Here is a 17,351-nt window from a genome sequence, read left to right as displayed (position 1 = left end):
TATTTATCCACCCCCTCATTGAGGTACATTTGAATTGTTTCCATTTTTGGAGATTGTGAATAGAGTATTTGTAAATATTCTCATAAAACTTTATGTGAACATGTTTCCATTTATCTAGGGTAAATACCCAGCAGTGAGGTTCCTGGGTCATAGGATAAATGTGTGTTTAACTTTATAAGAAGCTTCCAATCTGTTTTTGCAGAACACTATACCATTTTTCACTCCCGCCAGCAGTGAATGAGGGTTCCAGGTCTCCACGTCTTCACAAGAGCTTGATATTGTTACCCTTTTTGACTTGAACTATTCTAATCAAAGTTTTAATATTCATTTCCCTAATACCTAATGATTTTGAAAAATTTTCCTGTGTGTATTTGATGTTCTTATAGTCTCTTTAGTGAAGAAGCTGTTCAAATGTTTTCTCCCACTTTTAAATTGTGTTGTTGGTTTCTGTCTTGTAATTCTTTTTTTTAAAGATTTTAAAGGCAGCAGCTTACCTACCTGAGCCACCCAGGCATCCCGAGGACTGACTCCAATTCTGAAGGAAGTTCTACTCTGGTTAAAATGCTGTCATTCAGCATCACATGCTGCAGAGCAATCGTCCATGAAAGAGCAGCACACTTCAGTTTGTCTCACTTTCAGAGATTATCAGTTATGCCAACCTTCAGCAGCCACCACCCTGATGAGTCAGCAGCCACGGACATGGAGACAAGATTCTCCACCAGCAAAAGGGTTATGACTTACTGAAAGCTCAAATGATGGTAGCATCTTTTAGCAATAAAGTATTTTTAAAATTTAAGCAATAAAGTATCTTAAAGTTAAGGTTTGTGCCTCATTTTTTTCAGATATCGTGCTGTTGCACACTAAATAGGCGACAGTATAGCGTAATCATAACTTTCATATGCTCTTGGAAACCAAACAATTCATTTGACTTGCTTTATTGTGATCTTGACTTTATTGTAGTGGCCTGGAACCCAACCTGCAGTATCTCCAAGGGTTAGGACTGTAATTTATGAGAATGTCTCTTAGTTTGTGAATAGAAATATTTCTAAGTCTCCTTTTTGTTTACTTCTGATTTTTTTTGTTTGTTTGTTTCAGGAACTCTACATTTTGAAAGTTCTATTTGTAGCCAGGTTCTTGATGAATTATTTCTTTGATATAACTAAAGAAGGTGCGGTAACTACTTTAGGGCATAGCTTTCTAAATAACTCTATAATTGTACTTACTAGTTAAGTTCTTCAAATCCTGTAAGTATTTTTGCATTCTTTTTCTACTTCATTTTCAAATTTTCTAAGAGGCATATTTAGATCTCACACTAAGGTTGTGGTTTTAGACATTTCTCCTTGTATTTCTAGTGGCCTTATAAAAGTTTCTTGTTTGTTGCTTTCATTTTCACGATGTAGCTGATATGTAGCTCACTACATAAGTAATTGTGACAGTTATCTTGTCTTTCATGCATAGCGCACATGCCCTTTTCCTTCTCATTTTAGTTATTCCTTGGAGCTCTTGGTTCTCCCTTAAATTGTTTCGTTTATTTATTTGGGTGTTTTCCCTCTTTCTCTCTCTCATGGGCTGTGGATTCCAAGAGAGCTGTGATCTTGTCGGCTGTAGTCACCACCTGGTCCTCCGAGACCCGCATGGGCCATGCGTACAGTAGGCTCCTTGTGGGACTACCAGTAAATTTGCCCATTGCACTTAGATCCAGTCTAGACGTGGGACCCACACACTATATGTTGAACCAATCAGGAGTTCAGACTGGGGTCAACAACAAAAAAGGTAAGGGACTAACCCAGTCCCCCTGTTCACTGAATTGATTAAGAAGGCGAGTAGAAAAGGCGGTGGCTACGTAACCCCCGCCTTACACACACTGAACCAATCAGAAGCTGGGTCTGAGCACTTGAGACACATCTAACCTGAGTTCCTCATCTTAATGAGTGGTGCCCAGTAGAGAAGCCCACGCCCCATGACAAATTACCAGGACATTCTCGGGAACCGAGAAGCCCAGGGAAATCTAGGGCCCGTTATCTAGGTTTGAGATGGGATAATCAGAAAAGAGTGGTGAGTTTAAGTGTATGTACATGGAGCGGGGTGGGGAGAGTTTAGAAGATGAAAGTGAAGCAGTTGGAGGGAGACATGGAGGGTGTAATGAGGGTACAGGGAGGAATTATGAGAGAGTAGAGGAGGGTTGAATTTTGTCATAGGCCAGTAAAGCTATTATACAGGAACACGGAGGTGTAGTGGGTTCTGGCTTGGGGCAGTGTCTGTTTTCAGTGTCTTTCTAGGCGGAGGGGATGGCTTAGCTGATCTTCATTTCTTGGGAATTTAGATGTTCCCTGTCCAGGACCCATTTCCTGTCTGCAGATTCTGCCCACCCAGCATCTCCTCCTCATGCCAAGGTCCATGGCTATGACTGAGCCCAGGAACCTGGAGTTCAAGGTCACACCAATGCAGCCAGTTGTGCTGATATCCTTGAGTCCCCCAGAAAAGGATTATTTGTTTCTCTCCATCCTTTCCTTCTTCTTCTTCATTCTGCTGGCAATCCCGGCCCTCTTCTTCTCCCTCAAGGTGGGTACTGTTTGGCTACTACCAATTCCCGTTGTTCCCAAATGTGCCTTCTCCTTCCCTCCCCATCCCTCTCTTCCTCCCTAGGGACCTCTTCGTGTTCCTCCTGGAGAATTTACTCCCTCCTTCACCATCTAGCTGCCCTTGTTCCTCCCCAGGGTCCCCCTCACTGCTCCTCTTCCTTTTTCCACTGGGGGACTGAGCCCTGCCCTTACCTCCCTCACACCACCATTCCTGGTCTTGAACTCCCCACCTTCCCCTGGGATGTTCTTCCTTATGTCCCTCCTCCCTTGGAAACATTCCCACCAGCTTGCCTTTATCCCCACAGACCCAGCAAGCCAACTTTCATGGGAATTAGAGGAAAGCACAGATCAATTCCAGACTGGCCCTGGGCTTCAGCATCTCAAGCATCTTGGTGGGCTCCATTATGATCATTTGCACCATTACAGTTGGAGTCCTGAAACGTAAAGTATGAGATCGTATTAAAAGCTCACCTCCCTCAAAGAGTCATGAACTGCACCTTCTGGAGCCTTTGAATTTGGACATTAATAACCTGCCTCTACTGGAGGAAGTCTCCCCTCCATTAACATTTGTTAAGAGCAGTAAAGTTTATGAGGTGGCTTCTGCTTTCTGCTCAACACACATGTGTTCGAATGCTTTTGTGCGTCCACAGTTGCTGAGTACCACAGGGCATATCCGTATATTCAGTGAACACTTATAGAGCAACTGCTGTTGGGTGTGACCTTAGTGGTTCGGTGCCGATGGATAAATGAGATAATTGCGCCTATAAAACTTACGGTATATTAAGAGGACACAGGAAAAAAGGTCAAATGTAAAGCAACAAGGTAGTTGTAGGTCAGCGCTGTCTAATAGAACTTTCAGCACCAACAGAAATGTTCTTTAAGCCATTCTATCCAATGTGGATAGGGGAAGTGTGGTGAAAGGTTGTGGATCTTCCATACCCTCTCTGAGCATGCGACGTTTCCTGATTTTCTCTGCGTTCACCAACCCAGAAGTTCTCTGACCTTGGCCTTTTGGGATTTTATGAAGGCTTTATGACACAGTTGTGATTTGACGTTGCCTTTTGGTGATTGGTTCAACCTCCAGTCTCTCCCCTCCCTGGAGGTTGGGGGGAGGTACTGAAGTTCCAACTAATCACAGAGTTGCTTCCCCTCCAACCAACCCCCACCCTTAGGCCACCTAAGAGCTTGCCAAAAGTCACCTTATGAACATAACAAAAGACACCTTGATTGCTTTTGTCATAGGAAACTCCTTGGGTTTTAGGAGCTCAGAGCCAGGAATGGGTGGAAGACCCAAGATTTTTCTTGTCTTTTCTTTTTTAAAAGATTTTATTTATTTGACTGAGAGAGACACAGCGAAAGAGTGAACACAAGCATGGGGAATGGGAGAGGGAGAAGCAGGCTTCCCGCTGAGCAGGGAGCCCCAACCAGGACCCCAGGATCGTGACCTGAGCCAAAGGCAGATGCTTAACAACTGAGTCACCCACGTGCCCCAAGATTTTTCTTATTATAAATCACAATATAATATCACAGTCTTCTACCATAATAGCTAGGGGGGAAAAGGAGAAACCAAAAATTCTTATCTTTTAAAGACAGCAAACAGCTGTGGATGCAAATAAGTCTAAAGGAACTGCATTCCAGAACTTAGGAACACTTCTTGCTTAAGTGGTGTGAAAATCAATAAAAGGAGACTTCATTTTAAATGGAGTTGGGGCGCCTGGGTGGCTCAGGGGGTGAAGCATCTGCCTTTGGCTCAGGTCATGATCCCAGGGTCCTGGGATTCAGTCAGGCTCCTTGCTCAGGGGAAACTGCTTCTCCCTCTGCCTCTCCTCATGCTTGTGCGCTCTCTCTCTCTCTCTGACAAATAAACAAATAAATAAAATCTTTAAAAAAGAAAGAGAAGGAAGGGAGGGAGGGAAAGGAAGGGCAGGAAAAGAAGGGAATGAAAGGAAGAATAGAAAGGAAGGGAGAAAGAAAGGGAGGAGGGGAAGGAGGAAGGAAGGAAGGAAACCAAGGGCCTTTAGCCTAGAAACTTGACCTGGGTGGAAGCCACTGGTTCATTTTGTTCATTTTGTTCTCTTTTTGTGATTGGCTGACAGAGACCAGGGGTCCTGGTTAGTTTCACCATCTTGATTAGACTGGCTTCCCCACCACCCCACCCCTTCTTCTTTACCAACTGGCTGACTGCAGATGGAGACCTTCTTACTTTCTTGATTGGGTTGGTCCAATCTTGATTCTGCCTTTGTAATTGGCTGGAAGTTGGAATAAACTTTGTCGGAAGAAGTACCATTACCCCTCAACCCCCCAAGCTAAGAATTTTGGCTCCTGGATTGGACGACCACATCAAGAGGCCTATACCCCTTGTTAAGCTTAAAAATAAAATATTTTACCAAAGCAAATGGGTTATTCAGGAATAACAGAATTATGATTTGGGGAAAAAAATAGGCAAATCTGGCAAACAAAGGAAAGGACCTTATTTTATAGAGAAGGAGGAAGCTGGGAGGGGTTGTGTGTTTGGTTTTGTTTTGGGAGAGAAACTGGGCACCTGTGGTGGCGGAAGGGGCAGAAGGAGATCGAGAGAGAAAATCTTTTTTTTTTTTTTAAGATTTTATTTATTTATTTGACAGACAGAGATCACAAGTAGGCAGAGAGGCAAGCAGAGAGAGAGAGAGAGAGAGGAGGAAGCAGCCACCCAGGTACCCCAAGAGAGAAAATCTTAAGCAGGCTCCTCGCCCAAGCCAGAGCCCAAAGCCGTGCTTGATCTCACAATCTTGAGACTAAAACCTGAGCAGAAACCAAGAGTCCCACTCTTTAGAGCCACCCAAGTGGTTCAACCCCTGGAGGGGTGGTTTTGAACCAGAGTCCACGGGGAAAAAAGGCATGAGTCCAGGGTGATGTTGGTTTCTCATTGACTGAGTTGCAGGGGAGGGAGGCATGATTTCTAGTAGGAGATGCAACCTACATTCTTTCTCCCTTGGCCCCTGTAATTGATGATTCTTTCCTGTTAAGAAGTCTTTCCTTGGGGTCTGTAATTGACAGGACTTCCTATAATTAACCTGGAGCTGTATGGCAGGAGAGCTCCCCCTTCTGGCCTACCATGTTATGTTATGTTATGTTATGTTATGTTATGTTATGTTATTATGTTATGTAGAATGAGAGAGAGGGAGAACATGAGAAGGGGGAGGGTCAGAGGGAGAAGCAGACTCCCAGCTGAGCAGGGAGCCTGATGCAGGACTAGATCCTGAGACTCCAGGATCATGACCTGAGCTGAAGGCAGTTGCTCAACCAACTGAGCCACCCAGGCGCCCAGGCCTACCATTTTAAATGAAGTTTCCCTTGATTACCTTTCAAACCCTCATACTTGGTTTTTGAGCCCTGTTCTGAGCTTTTGCATACGTCTCCATCCAAGGATACCTTTTCTAACTCCATTTTTCTCAAGCTTCCCTGCCAGAGGTGGGGAGTGGGGGAGTTGGCCTGCCCTAGGCATAAATTGAGGCCCTGGAGGCCTCAGCATTTGTATCTAAGTGAGTTTTGCCTTCAACTCTCCCATGTGTGCCCTCATTCAGCAGAAAGTGAACCAGCTGCTGTGTGCTAGGCTCTGTGCTGGGCACGGGGGTCACTCAGGAATGCTGAACTAAGCCACTGCTGAACCCATCCCCCTTCTTGAGGCTCCCTTTTCCTTTGCCTCCTGACTCCCCTACCACCCACCCCTTCCTGGTTCTTCCTATACCTTTCAGATTGTGCTTTTAATAAGCAGTGGCTCCCCTCCTAGCTCTTCTCCCCACCCTTGCCAGAGGCTGTCCCACCTCCCCTACCTCACTCTACCCTTTCCACACTAACAAGGCCCTCATCACAGTTATGAATTCCATCTTCTTCCAGAAGTTCCAAGACCCAGTTGTCCCATAGCTTCCGGGTCCCCCATTTCCTATGTAGGCTGTAACCCTTCCACAAACCTACCCCTCCTCCTGGGTCCCATCCCAGGGGAGCAACCCCCCTGCCAGGCCAGACACCTCCTGCCCCAGCCCATGTCCGCATAGGAGATCTCCTGAGCCTCCCTCCCCCAGCCTCCTCCCCAGGAGGAAGCTTCTAATCTCAGCCTCCCTTGAGTGCCCTCCACATGTCAGGCAGTGGGGACATCTTCCAGACTCAGTCCTGACCATGCCCCTCTTCTGATCAAACCTTAAATGCCTTCTGCTCCTCCTAGACTAAAATCCTAACTCCTCCCCCTGGTCCACAAGGTCCCACATAAACCGACCCCCACCTTCACGTTGTGCCACCCTCCCCTCACTGACCTTACCCAGCCTTTCCACCACCGCTCCTGGCTGACTCTTACTGTCACCCTATTCCCAGACCTTTTCCCAACCGGTTGGGTTTTGTTCTCGCTGTTCCTTTCCCTACATTATTTATTCCTGACTGTCTCCTCATCCTCAAAGCCTCAGCTCAGGTGTTACTTCCTCAGAGTCCCTTGCCTAATACCTAGTCTATCAGTTTTCTCCCCTCTGCCTCTCTCCTCCAGGACCCTGTGATTTGCCTTAGTGTTCTTATCTGCCAGTGAAGATTCATTTGTTTGATTACTCCAGGAGAGTGGAGTGTAAGCATGACCATGACTGTTTTGTTCCCTGCAAATCCCAGGGCTTAACAAAAAGCTTGGCACATAGCAGATGCTCCAACAACATTCCATAAGTCATGGAACAGAGTGCAGTTTTGGTTTTTTTTTAAGATTTTATTTATTTATTTGACAGAGATCACAAGTAGGCAGAGAGGCAGGCAGAGAGAGAGAAAGGAGGAAGCAGGCTCCCTGCGGAGCAGAGAGCCCGATGCGGGGCTCGATTCCAGGACCCTGGGATCATGACCTGAGCTGAAGGCAGAGGCTTTAACCCACTGGGCCACCCAGGCACCCCCAGAGTGCAGTTTTAATAGGAGGTCTCTTTATGAAATGGTGTCTGGCATGATTCTGTGTACCCACAGTGGAAGACTTTCTAGCCTGACTGCTTGGGTTCAAATCTTGCCTCTGCCCCTTACTAGCTGTGTGACCTTAGGCAAGTAGGATAACCTCTCTGGGCCTCAGTTTCTTCACAGTAAAACTTGAGTACCTTCCTTATAAGGTTGTTGGGAGGATGAAATGGGCTCACACAAGTGACACACTGACCCAGGGCCCGAGGGCAGTGAGTTCTTAGTGAGCATCATTCTTATCACGGGTTTCCTGTCATTGTGGCTGTTTGAGCCTGTCCCTCTGCCGTAGGTTGGGGCAGTGTGTTTTTGGGGAGCCAAGAGCATCACCCAAAGGCAGGACCATGTGTCCATGTCAGTATTTGCGGCTAGGATTGCTGCTGCATGTTGTGGAGTGTCTCAGGGACCCTGAGATTTATTTCTTTCAACAGAGGTTTCTTGAGTGCCTATTATTTGCCGTTTGACATCAGTCCAGAAAAGAAAAAAAATACCAGGCAAAAATCCCTGCCTTCACGGAGCTCACATTCTGTCAGGGGGATTCGGAAAACGCACAAGGAACCTGACAGATGAGAGCAATGACCCAGTGCACGAGAAGATAATGGGGACAGAGGCTCAGGGGAACTGCAGGTCACGGTGTGAATCCGGCCGTCAAGGAGCTCACACTGGGATGGCATCATTTGTGCAAAGACCTTGGAGGGGGAGAGGGAGCCATGCAGGTGTTGGGAGGAGAGCATTCCAAGAGGAGGGCAAGGGCACAGGCAGAGGCAGGAGGCTGTTTGTGGTGTCTGAGGCAGAGCAGGGAGCCAGTGTGGCTGCAGAGGAAGGGGGCAGGTCTGGGAGGCCAAGGCCAGACCATTGGCTCTGGGCACCAGCTTGCAGACTTCCTTTCAAGAGTTTGGTGGAGCTAAGGGTGGGTCAGCCCGGAGAGCCCAGACTCCAGGGGTTCACAGGCTGCCTCTGGCTCTGGGTGGGGGGCAGGTGGGGCAGGGACGGGAGCAGGGAGACTGGGGCAGACGCTGCTCTGCTGTCCAGGCAGAAAGGGACAGAGGTGGAACCAGCATGGGAGCCGGGAAGGGAGAGATGGTTGGGTTCTGGATATGATTTTAAGATCCCAGATGAGGACAGCCATGCAAATCTCTTGAGGGTAATTGACATTTCCACATCTGAAAAAAGCTGGTAGAGGAACAGAACACAGGAGACCTGGCTGCCAGCTTAGCCGGGCTGGGGCCAGACTTTGTCCCTAACTCGTTGAACCACTGCTTGCCTGAAAGGGAGGGAGAAGCAAGGTTCCTTTCGGCTCTGCCCCTCTCTTTAGTCTCCCCAGGGCCTGGAGATGGCGGGGGATGGGTGACCTGCCCAGGAGGCGAAGGGCATTGCTGAATGCACTATCTTATCAGAGAATCCAAACACAAACCAAAAGTCAAGGTCACAATGAGTTCTTTCAGTCAGCAAACACTCCCCAGACTGGGTGATACAGGGCACACGGGACGACTGAGACATCCTGGGTCCCGTCCACAGGCGTCCTGGGGACCAATGAGACATCATCACATGGAGACTGCCCAGAGCCTGTGATGGAGGAATTACGGGTCAGAGGGGTCGGGGCTGGAATAGGAAAGCCTAGGGGCTCTGGGAACCCAGGGGAGGTACCTGCCCTAGCTGGTACATGGTAGTGGTCCCAGGAGGTTCCCTGGATAGAGCAAAAGAAGGGGAGTAGCTGAAGGTGGGGAGGGTGCAGGGTGAGTGTTTTAGGCAGAGGAAGCTTCACGGGCCAAGATCTTGAAATAATAGTTTTGATAAACAGAAGGACTGCGAGGGGTTCATCCCAAAACATGAAAGGGGAAGGCATGAGGAAGGAGGCATGGCCAGGCCTTGTAGGGGGCTGAGTTATGTGTGGCCATGATTCCAAGACACTCTTATTCTGATTCCCCCCCAAAACCCACTCAATATTCACCAGCCATTGAAGAGTCTGTCCTCTGCCCTTTCTCAGGAAAAAGAAAAACTCAATTCTGACCATTAATTTTCTTTTTAAGATTTTATTTATTCATTTGAGAGAGGGAAAGAGAGAGCCTGAGTGGGGGGAGGGAGAAGCAGATTCCCCATGGAGCAGGAAACTCGTGGCAGGGTTCGATCCCAGGACCCCGAGATCATGATCTGAGCAGAAGGCAGACGCTTAACTGACTGAGCCACCTAGGCGCCCCTGTGACAGCGTTTTAAATAGAAAATGAAGAGATCACTGAATAGCCCTCTAGTCATTCTTAAGCCTCCAAACGTGCTCCCCATTCCAGACAGCCTGAAGACTCAAAAATGCGGCCCGTCCTGCCAAGAATGTCTGAGAAGGGCGCACATCACTGCCGCCTTCCTGCCCAGCGCACACGACCTGAATCTGATCCTGAACTGAGCCAAACTGAGGGGAATTCTGCAACACAACTGACTGATGCTTTTCCAAAATTTTCAAGGTCATGAAAGACAAGGAAAGAGTAAAGAAACGTCACAGATTAGAGGAGACCAAGGAGACATGACAGCTAAGTGCGAAGTGTGATCTCGGACCAGGAAAAGGACACGACTTGGAAAACGTGAAGTTCAAATATATTCTCCGGATTAATTCTTAATGTCTTATCAATGTGAATGTCCTGGATTTGACTACCAGACTGTGGTTATGTAAGAGAGTGTCCTTATTCACGGGATACCCACACCGACGTGTTCATGGGGTAACAAGCATCCCGTCTCAAGTGGGCCAGCCTGAGCTTTAAAAAAAAAAAAAAAAAAAGAATCTATTCTCTCCCTCACCTCTTGTCTATGTAGAAACTACAATATGGGAAAATCATTCAATTTAGCTGAAGGTTAGGCAGGTCTTCGTTTTACTATCCCTGTAACTTGGGGGTCTGAAATATTTAAAGTAAACCATTGAAAATTAACGTAATAAAACTAAGAAATGAAAAAAAAAGGGGGTGGTGGGCCACAAATGGGGCAGAGAGTAGAGAAGGGCAGTCCGATTTTGACAGACGTCTGCTCATGTGGAGGGTCAGTCACCTGCTGCCAGTGATGGTGCCTCGGTCTCCCCACTGCGACTTAGGTTGTTCCTGAATCTGTGCAGACACAGTCCCATAGTTGCCCCAGGCTCTGGATGCTTTCAGGGGTGGTGGTCATGGGAAGAGCTAGAGAGAGCCAGAGGCACTGGAGGAACTCCCAACGACTGAGACTTCCCGGGGGCCTGCCCGGAGCTCCAGGTTTGTTAGTTACTAGTTCGTACCCAGCAGTGTCTACTGACCATCGACAGTGTGTGTGGGAACTGGTCTGGGTGCTGTGCACACAACAGCAAATACAACCAACTCTCAGTCTTCCTTCTAGTGTGGCAAGGTTGATACCAAACAAATGAAAATAAAATACAGTGTCAGGTTGTGACAAGGGGTACAGGTAAAGCAGGGCAAAGGGGGTGGGGCCTGAGCGGGGTCCCATATTAGAAGTGAGGACTCTCTGAAGAGATGACATTTGAACTGAGGCCTCACAGCAAGAAAGAGCCGTGCAGGTATCTAAAGAAGAGAGCATCAGGCAGAAGGGATCACATGTGCAAAGGCCCTGGGGCAGGAATGACCTTGGCCTGTAGGAAGCACAGCAAGAAGGCCAGTGCCAGGGGAATTGTCACAGGGGGGGCGGTAAGGCTGGGCTAGATCTTGCAGGAATGGTTGTGGAGTTTATTCTGTGTGAGAATGGATGCCTCTGGATGGTTGTAAGCAGGGGAGTGACGGGACACACGGTGTTTCACACGTACAGTTCAGAGAGGCAGACTCATTGTTGGTGTGACTTCACCCCACCTGCTTCCTCTCTGGGGGTCCCCGGTAGTGGGCTGGGGTGACCAGCTGGGTGGCTCTGGGGAGGAGGTTGGGCTGCTCAGCAGCTTAGCCTTTCCCAGGTGACCTGCCCCAGGAGAGAAGGACGTCGCCCCAGTGATTATCTTATCGGACACATTCACTCTGTGCAGCCCACACAGGAGATACCGAGAACCTGCCATTCCAGCGGTCCAGCCCCTCACTGCGGCCCACAGAGGTCCCTGCATGGGGGACCTCAACCCTGGCACCAATACCAAGATCGAGCCCAGGAACCTTGTACACCTCTTTTCCCCTACTTTGCACCTTTGTTTCCCCATCTGGGCAGTTTGGGGTGGAGATGGGAATGATAGAGCTGTGATGGCTACAGCTGGAAGTGTGGGGCACCGCTGGGACCCTCCCTGCGCCCCTCCAAGCCTTGGTTACCCTCTGTGCACAACGGGAGTGATAGTGCCACCCACAAAGTTGTGGGGACGCTGGGGGTCACAGTGTGCAGCGCCTGGTCTGTAATCGCTGCGGCTGCTGTGAGGTCTGGGTTCTCTCCTCAGTGGCCCCATGGGAGAACTAGGCTCCGGGGTCAGACCTGGGCTAGAACCCTCTCCTGACACTTAGTCACCACAACTTTTTTATTTATTATTATTATTTTTAAATTTTATTTATTTATTTCACAGAGAGAGAGATCACAAATAGAGAGGCAGGCAGAGAGAGAGGGAGGAAGCAGAGAGCCGATGCAGGGCCCGATCCCAGGACCCTGAGATCATGACCCGAGCCGAAGGCAGAGGCTCAACTCACTGAGCCACCCAGGTGCCCCTATTTATTTATTATTTTAATAAAGATTTTATTTATTTGAGAGAGAGCGAGTGCAAGCGGGGGTGAGGAGGGGCGGAGGGAGAGAAACAGACTTGCCGCTGAGCAGGGAGGCCAATGCGGGACTTGACCCCAGGGCCCTGAGATCATGACCTGAACTGAAGGCACAAACATCCCTGGGCAGACCCGTGACACGGAAAGTCCTCCCTAAAGAACAGCTGCTACAGCCACGGTTGTGAGCACCTTCCCCCTCCAGGAGTCAGACATGGACAGTGTGATCTGGAAGAGGACACTGCAGCCCAGATACCTGGTTCTGAGTCCTGACTCTTTCCCATCCTAGCCTGGGGACAACTGGCGAATGACTTAATTTCCCTGCGCCTCAGTTTCCCCATCACTATGGTAGGGGGAGGTAAGAATGGTACTTGCCTCAGAAGGTTGTTGGGAGGTTCCATGAGTTAGTACAGGAAAGCCCCCAGCCCAGTGCTTGGCACACAGTGAGCACCATATGCTTGATATTCTTGTTGTCGTTACCATGGACCTACTCAGAGATCCCCTGATCTCAGTGGCAGGTAGAGATGGGTCTGGGCAGGTTGGGGCAGCCCAGTAGTTAGTGCCCAAGCGGCTTAGGCCTGGAGGTCACCCCAAGGAGCCCCGCAATCAGTTCTAATCAGGCCTGTCTTGCTCCACCCCCTCCCTCCCTGGGTATATCAGGGCTGGTCCAGACCCTAGGCTCTGTCTGAGCAAAGGAGGGTGGCTGCCTCGGGCACCATGGGGAAGGCAGTGAGTGAGGCCCGGAGTCAGGGGTCGGGGGGATGAAGGCTGGAGGCAGGAGTTCCAGTGGGATCTGATGCCTCCCCCCTCCTCCCATCCCCAGGAGAATTACGAGATGTACTCGGTAGAGCTGGGTCCTGGCCCTGGTGGGGACATGGCCGCCAAGATGAGCAAGAAGAAGGCAGGCAAGGAAGGAGGCAAGAAGAAGGACAAGCTGGAGAACATGAAGAAGGAGATGGAGATCGTGAGCGTGGGGCTGGGGGCCTGGGCGGGGGACAGGAGCGTGGCTGGTGAGAGCTGGACAGTGAGTGTCCTGCCCCTCCCCACAGAATGACCACCAGCTGTCAGTGGCAGAGTTGGAACAGAAATATCAGACCAGTGCGACCAAGGTGAGCTGGGTGCAGAGGGAGGGGAGCGTGCAGAGAAGGGGAGAGAGGGAGAGAGAGAGGGAGAAAAGGGAGAAATGCATTAGAGAGAAAGGGAAAGGACCAAACAGAGAGAGAGATGGAGTAGGAGAAGCAGATAAAAAGAGGCAGAGAGACAGAGACAGGTAAGAGAGAGAAACAGACCCGAGACAACAGGAAAAGCCAGGCGGAAAGATGAGAAAGACACAGCAGAGGGCAGGGGGAAGGGGCAGGACAGAGGTGAGGATGGACACAGAAATGAAGAGAAACAAGACAGATGGGGGGAGCAGGGTGGGGGAGGAGGCAGAAGAGCTCCCCTGGTGGAGGAGCGTGTGGTGAAAGGAAAGCCCTTAGCAGCCACCATGACTACCCGCCCCATCCCCAGGGCCTGTCTGCTGGCCTGGCCGCCGAGCTGCTCTTGCGGGACGGGCCCAATGCTCTGAGGCCGCCGAGGGGCACTCCTGAGTACGTCAAGTTCGCCCGGCAGCTGGCAGGTGGTCTGCAGTGTCTCATGTGGGTGGCTGCCGCCATCTGCCTCATCGCCTTTGGCATCCAGGCCAGCGAGGGTGACCTCACCACCGACGACAATGTGAGTGGCAGATGCTGCGGGCTGATAAGGGACACGGGGACCTGGAGGAGAGAGGACATTGGGCATGGACTCAGGATGCAAGGGACACAGGATGGGGATATGGAGATGTGGAAATTCAGTCAAGACATGGGTCATGGGCGCTGAAGGACACTGAGGTGTGGGGCAGCCCCAATGACTCAGGTCACAGGGGACCCGGAGAATGTGTCTCAGATGTGATGGACACAGGTGGGGATACAAAGACATGGAAATGTGATCCTTAAGATAGGAGCCTGGGAAACAGATGACATGGGACAGACCAAGGGCACAGGGGACATGGGACACAAGGGCATAGGGACATTGGGGACGCAAGACTCAGGAGAGACAGAACACAGATAAGGAAGCACAGAGACAGAGAATATTGAGATGCAGGACAAGAGGTTGGAATAAGGGACATGGGGACTTAGGGACATGTGGCATTGGACAGGAGTTTGAAAGTCACAGGACATATGACACAGGATGGGGACTTAGAGGTACACAGATGTGGGGAGACACTGGACATAGGGATTTGGAATTTGGAACATGATCGTGGAGCCTACAGGGTATGAACCATAAGATCGACAGCACACAAACATGGAAATGGGGACACGGCCTAGGGCACCCAGAGGACAGCGAGCAGATGATGACAACACAGAGTACAAAAGCTGGAGCAAGGGGTACAGGGCATGAGAACATGAGACAAAGGATAGTGACATGGGGAGCACAAGACTTGGAGGACACAGGAAATGGTGCATCGTGCCACTGCAAAGCCACAGGATATGGGAACACAGGGGAGGTAGGATCCGGGACGCAAAGAATATGGGACACAGGGGACGAGGACACAGGACACTGAGAATACAGGGAAGCTGAGAATGGGACATGAAGAGGCCCCAGGAACAGCACATGTGACTTTCTAGCAGAGCAGGGAAAACCCCCAGGTGAGCCCAAGAACACAGGGGGACAGGGAGCAGGCAGGGGCCCTTGTTCGGGGAGCTTCGGGCCCCTTCTCATCCGCCCGGCCCCCTTCTCTCCTCTACCCAGCTGTACCTGGCCCTGGCCCTCATTGCCGTGGTCGTGGTCACCGGCTGCTTTGGCTACTACCAGGAGTTTAAGAGCACCAACATCATCGCCAGCTTCAAGAACCTGGTGCCCCAGGTGGGTGCTGCAGCCCGGTCACGTCAGTTCCGGGTCTGCACTTGGGGGAGGGGGCACAGGGAGGCTCCTGGCATCTGTGTGGGCCCTCCCACCAGGCCCAAGCTGCTCTGCACCTGTGGCCTCTGGCTTGCCCCTTGGGTTCTCAACGCTCCCCCTTTGCCCCTCCCCACCTCCCCCTGCACTCCGCAACCTCCACTCCCATCCCCTGCCCAGCTCAACCTTGTGCCCCTGCCCCACAGCAAGCAACTGTGATCCGAGATGGGGACAAGTTCCAGATCAACGCGGATCAGCTTGTGGTGGGCGACCTAGTGGAGATGAAAGGCGGGGACCGAGTGCCTGCGGACATCAGGATCCTCCAGGCGCAGGGCTGCAAGGTGGACAACTCCTCGCTGACTGGAGAGTCTGAACCGCAGACCCGCTCGCCCGAGTGTACACACGAGAGCCCGTTGGAGACCCGCAACATCGCCTTCTTCTCCACCATGTGCCTTGAGGGTCCGTGAGGCCCCGGCCTGCCTCCCGCAGCTGACCACACTGTCTGCCCTGCCCCTCTTCACCCCATACTGAGCCACACCGCCTCCCCGCCACCCTCCTCCCCCCCACCCGCTTCAGTTCCCACAATGCATACAGCCCTGCTGCCGCCTGCCGGGCCCTGAGGCGCCCTCTTGGCCCCGCTATAGGCACAGCACAAGGCCTGGTGGTGAACACGGGTGACCGCACCATCATCGGGCGCATTGCGTCCCTGGCATCAGGAGTGGAAAATGAGAAGACACCCATCGCTATTGAAATCGAACATTTTGTGGACATCATCGCGGGCCTGGCCATCCTCTTCGGCGCCACATTTTTTGTGGTGGCCATGTGCATTGGCTACACGTTCCTGCGGGCCATGGTCTTCTTCATGGCCATCGTGGTAGCCTATGTTCCTGAGGGGCTGCTGGCCACTGTCACGGTGAGTGGGGGAGACAGAAGAGAGGCGCAGAGAGCCAAAAGGCTCATCCATCCGTCTGTGCATTCACCCAGGATTGCCTCCGTCATCTCCGGCCGTGCCCACCCACTCACCTGCCCGCCTGTGCCTTCCCTCAGCCATCCTCCCCACTCTCCTTCTCTCCACCTATCCACCCACTCAGCCACCACTCACCGAGGCCCCTCTGGGTCACACCCTAGACTGAATGCTGAGGACTCACAGGTGAACAGGCCTTGTCCTTGACCAGAGGAGGCTGAGACCCAGCGTGGGCTGCCCTCCGCTGTCAGCACCCAGGGCAAGACCAGCCCCAGAGAAGGCTCGGAGGATGTTTGTTTTCTCGGTGTGGTTGTGTTGATGAGAGAACTTAGAGAACCTCAGCTCTGGCAGCTTAGTGAGGGGCCTAGTGAGATACCTTCATCCAGGCCCACTGGGGAGGCATCCCAGGTGGCAAGCACAGGCTGGGAAGAACGCTGAGGCAAGAAAAGCATGGGTTTCACGGAGGGATGCTGTGTGCATAGTACGGTGGCTGGGGTCAAGGCTCCCTGCGCTGTGAGAGAAGGGAAGGAGGACCAGAAGCAAGGACTGTGCCCCCTAACTGCTTCTCACCCCTTCTGACAGGTCTGCTTGTCCCTGACAGCCAAGCGGCTGGCCAGCAAGAACTGTGTTGTCAAGAACCTGGAAGCCGTGGAGACACTGGGCTCCACGTCAGTGATCTGCTCGGACAAGACAGGGACCCTCACTCAGAACCGCATGACTGTGTCCCATCTCTGGTTTGACAACCACATCCACACTGCGGACACTACGGAAGACCAGTCAGGTGTGGTGGTGGGCGGAGACCGGGCTGGGCCAGGATCTGGTAGAGGGCAGACTGGGAAGGGAACTCTGGGGAGGTCTATGCCTGGATCGAGAGGGGCTCCTTGCCGATCAGGGACAGGGTCTATGAAGCTGCAGGTCTGCGAAGCGGCATGGTATCAGAGGTCCTAGTTAATTCAATACTGGCTCTGGAGACAAGGCTCCGCCCCGGGGTATGAGGAGAGGTTTGGGTCCCACCAGTCTGGGAGGGGACCTTCTCATGAGTCTAGGGGGAGAGGCTCGCTTCTGGTATGGGAGAATGCTGCTCCGGGCTTGGGGCCCGCCCCGCTTGGTCCCAGCCTGGACGCCTGGCCTCCAGGGCAGACGTTTGACCAGTCTTCAGAGACTTGGCGGGCGCTATGCCGCGTGCTCACCCTGTGCAACCGCGCTGCCTTCAAGTCCGGCCAGGACGCGGTGCCGGTGCCCAAGGTGAGACCCGTGGGG

The 17,351-nt window shown here is 51.4% G+C and overlaps 1 protein-coding gene across 1 annotated transcript in view; it reads left to right on the top strand.

Annotated features, from left to right (window-relative positions):
• ATP4A (ATPase H+/K+ transporting subunit alpha) overlaps nt 1-17,351 on the top strand; it is a 70,881-nt gene that overhangs the window by 45,878 nt on the left and 7,652 nt on the right. Inside the window, exons 4-11 of the mRNA XM_032842052.1 lie at nt 13,035-13,175; nt 13,261-13,320; nt 13,721-13,924; nt 14,981-15,094; nt 15,334-15,586; nt 15,772-16,040; nt 16,674-16,872; nt 17,227-17,336. Coding sequence (XP_032697943.1) covers nt 13,047-13,175; nt 13,261-13,320; nt 13,721-13,924; nt 14,981-15,094; nt 15,334-15,586; nt 15,772-16,040; nt 16,674-16,872; nt 17,227-17,336 — 1,338 coding nt within the window. The 5' untranslated portion in view covers nt 13,035-13,046. The remainder of the gene's footprint in view (nt 1-13,034; nt 13,176-13,260; nt 13,321-13,720; nt 13,925-14,980; nt 15,095-15,333; nt 15,587-15,771; nt 16,041-16,673; nt 16,873-17,226; nt 17,337-17,351) is intronic.

The sequence above is a fragment of the Lontra canadensis genome, unplaced genomic scaffold (assembly GCF_010015895.1).
Source record: "Lontra canadensis isolate GAN:19392208 unplaced genomic scaffold, GSC_riverotter_1.0 scaffold125, whole genome shotgun sequence".
Taxonomy (NCBI): Eukaryota; Metazoa; Chordata; class Mammalia; order Carnivora; family Mustelidae; genus Lontra; species Lontra canadensis.
The sequence above is the reverse complement of the archived record's forward strand: the minus strand, read 5'-3'. Positions and strand labels throughout refer to the sequence as shown.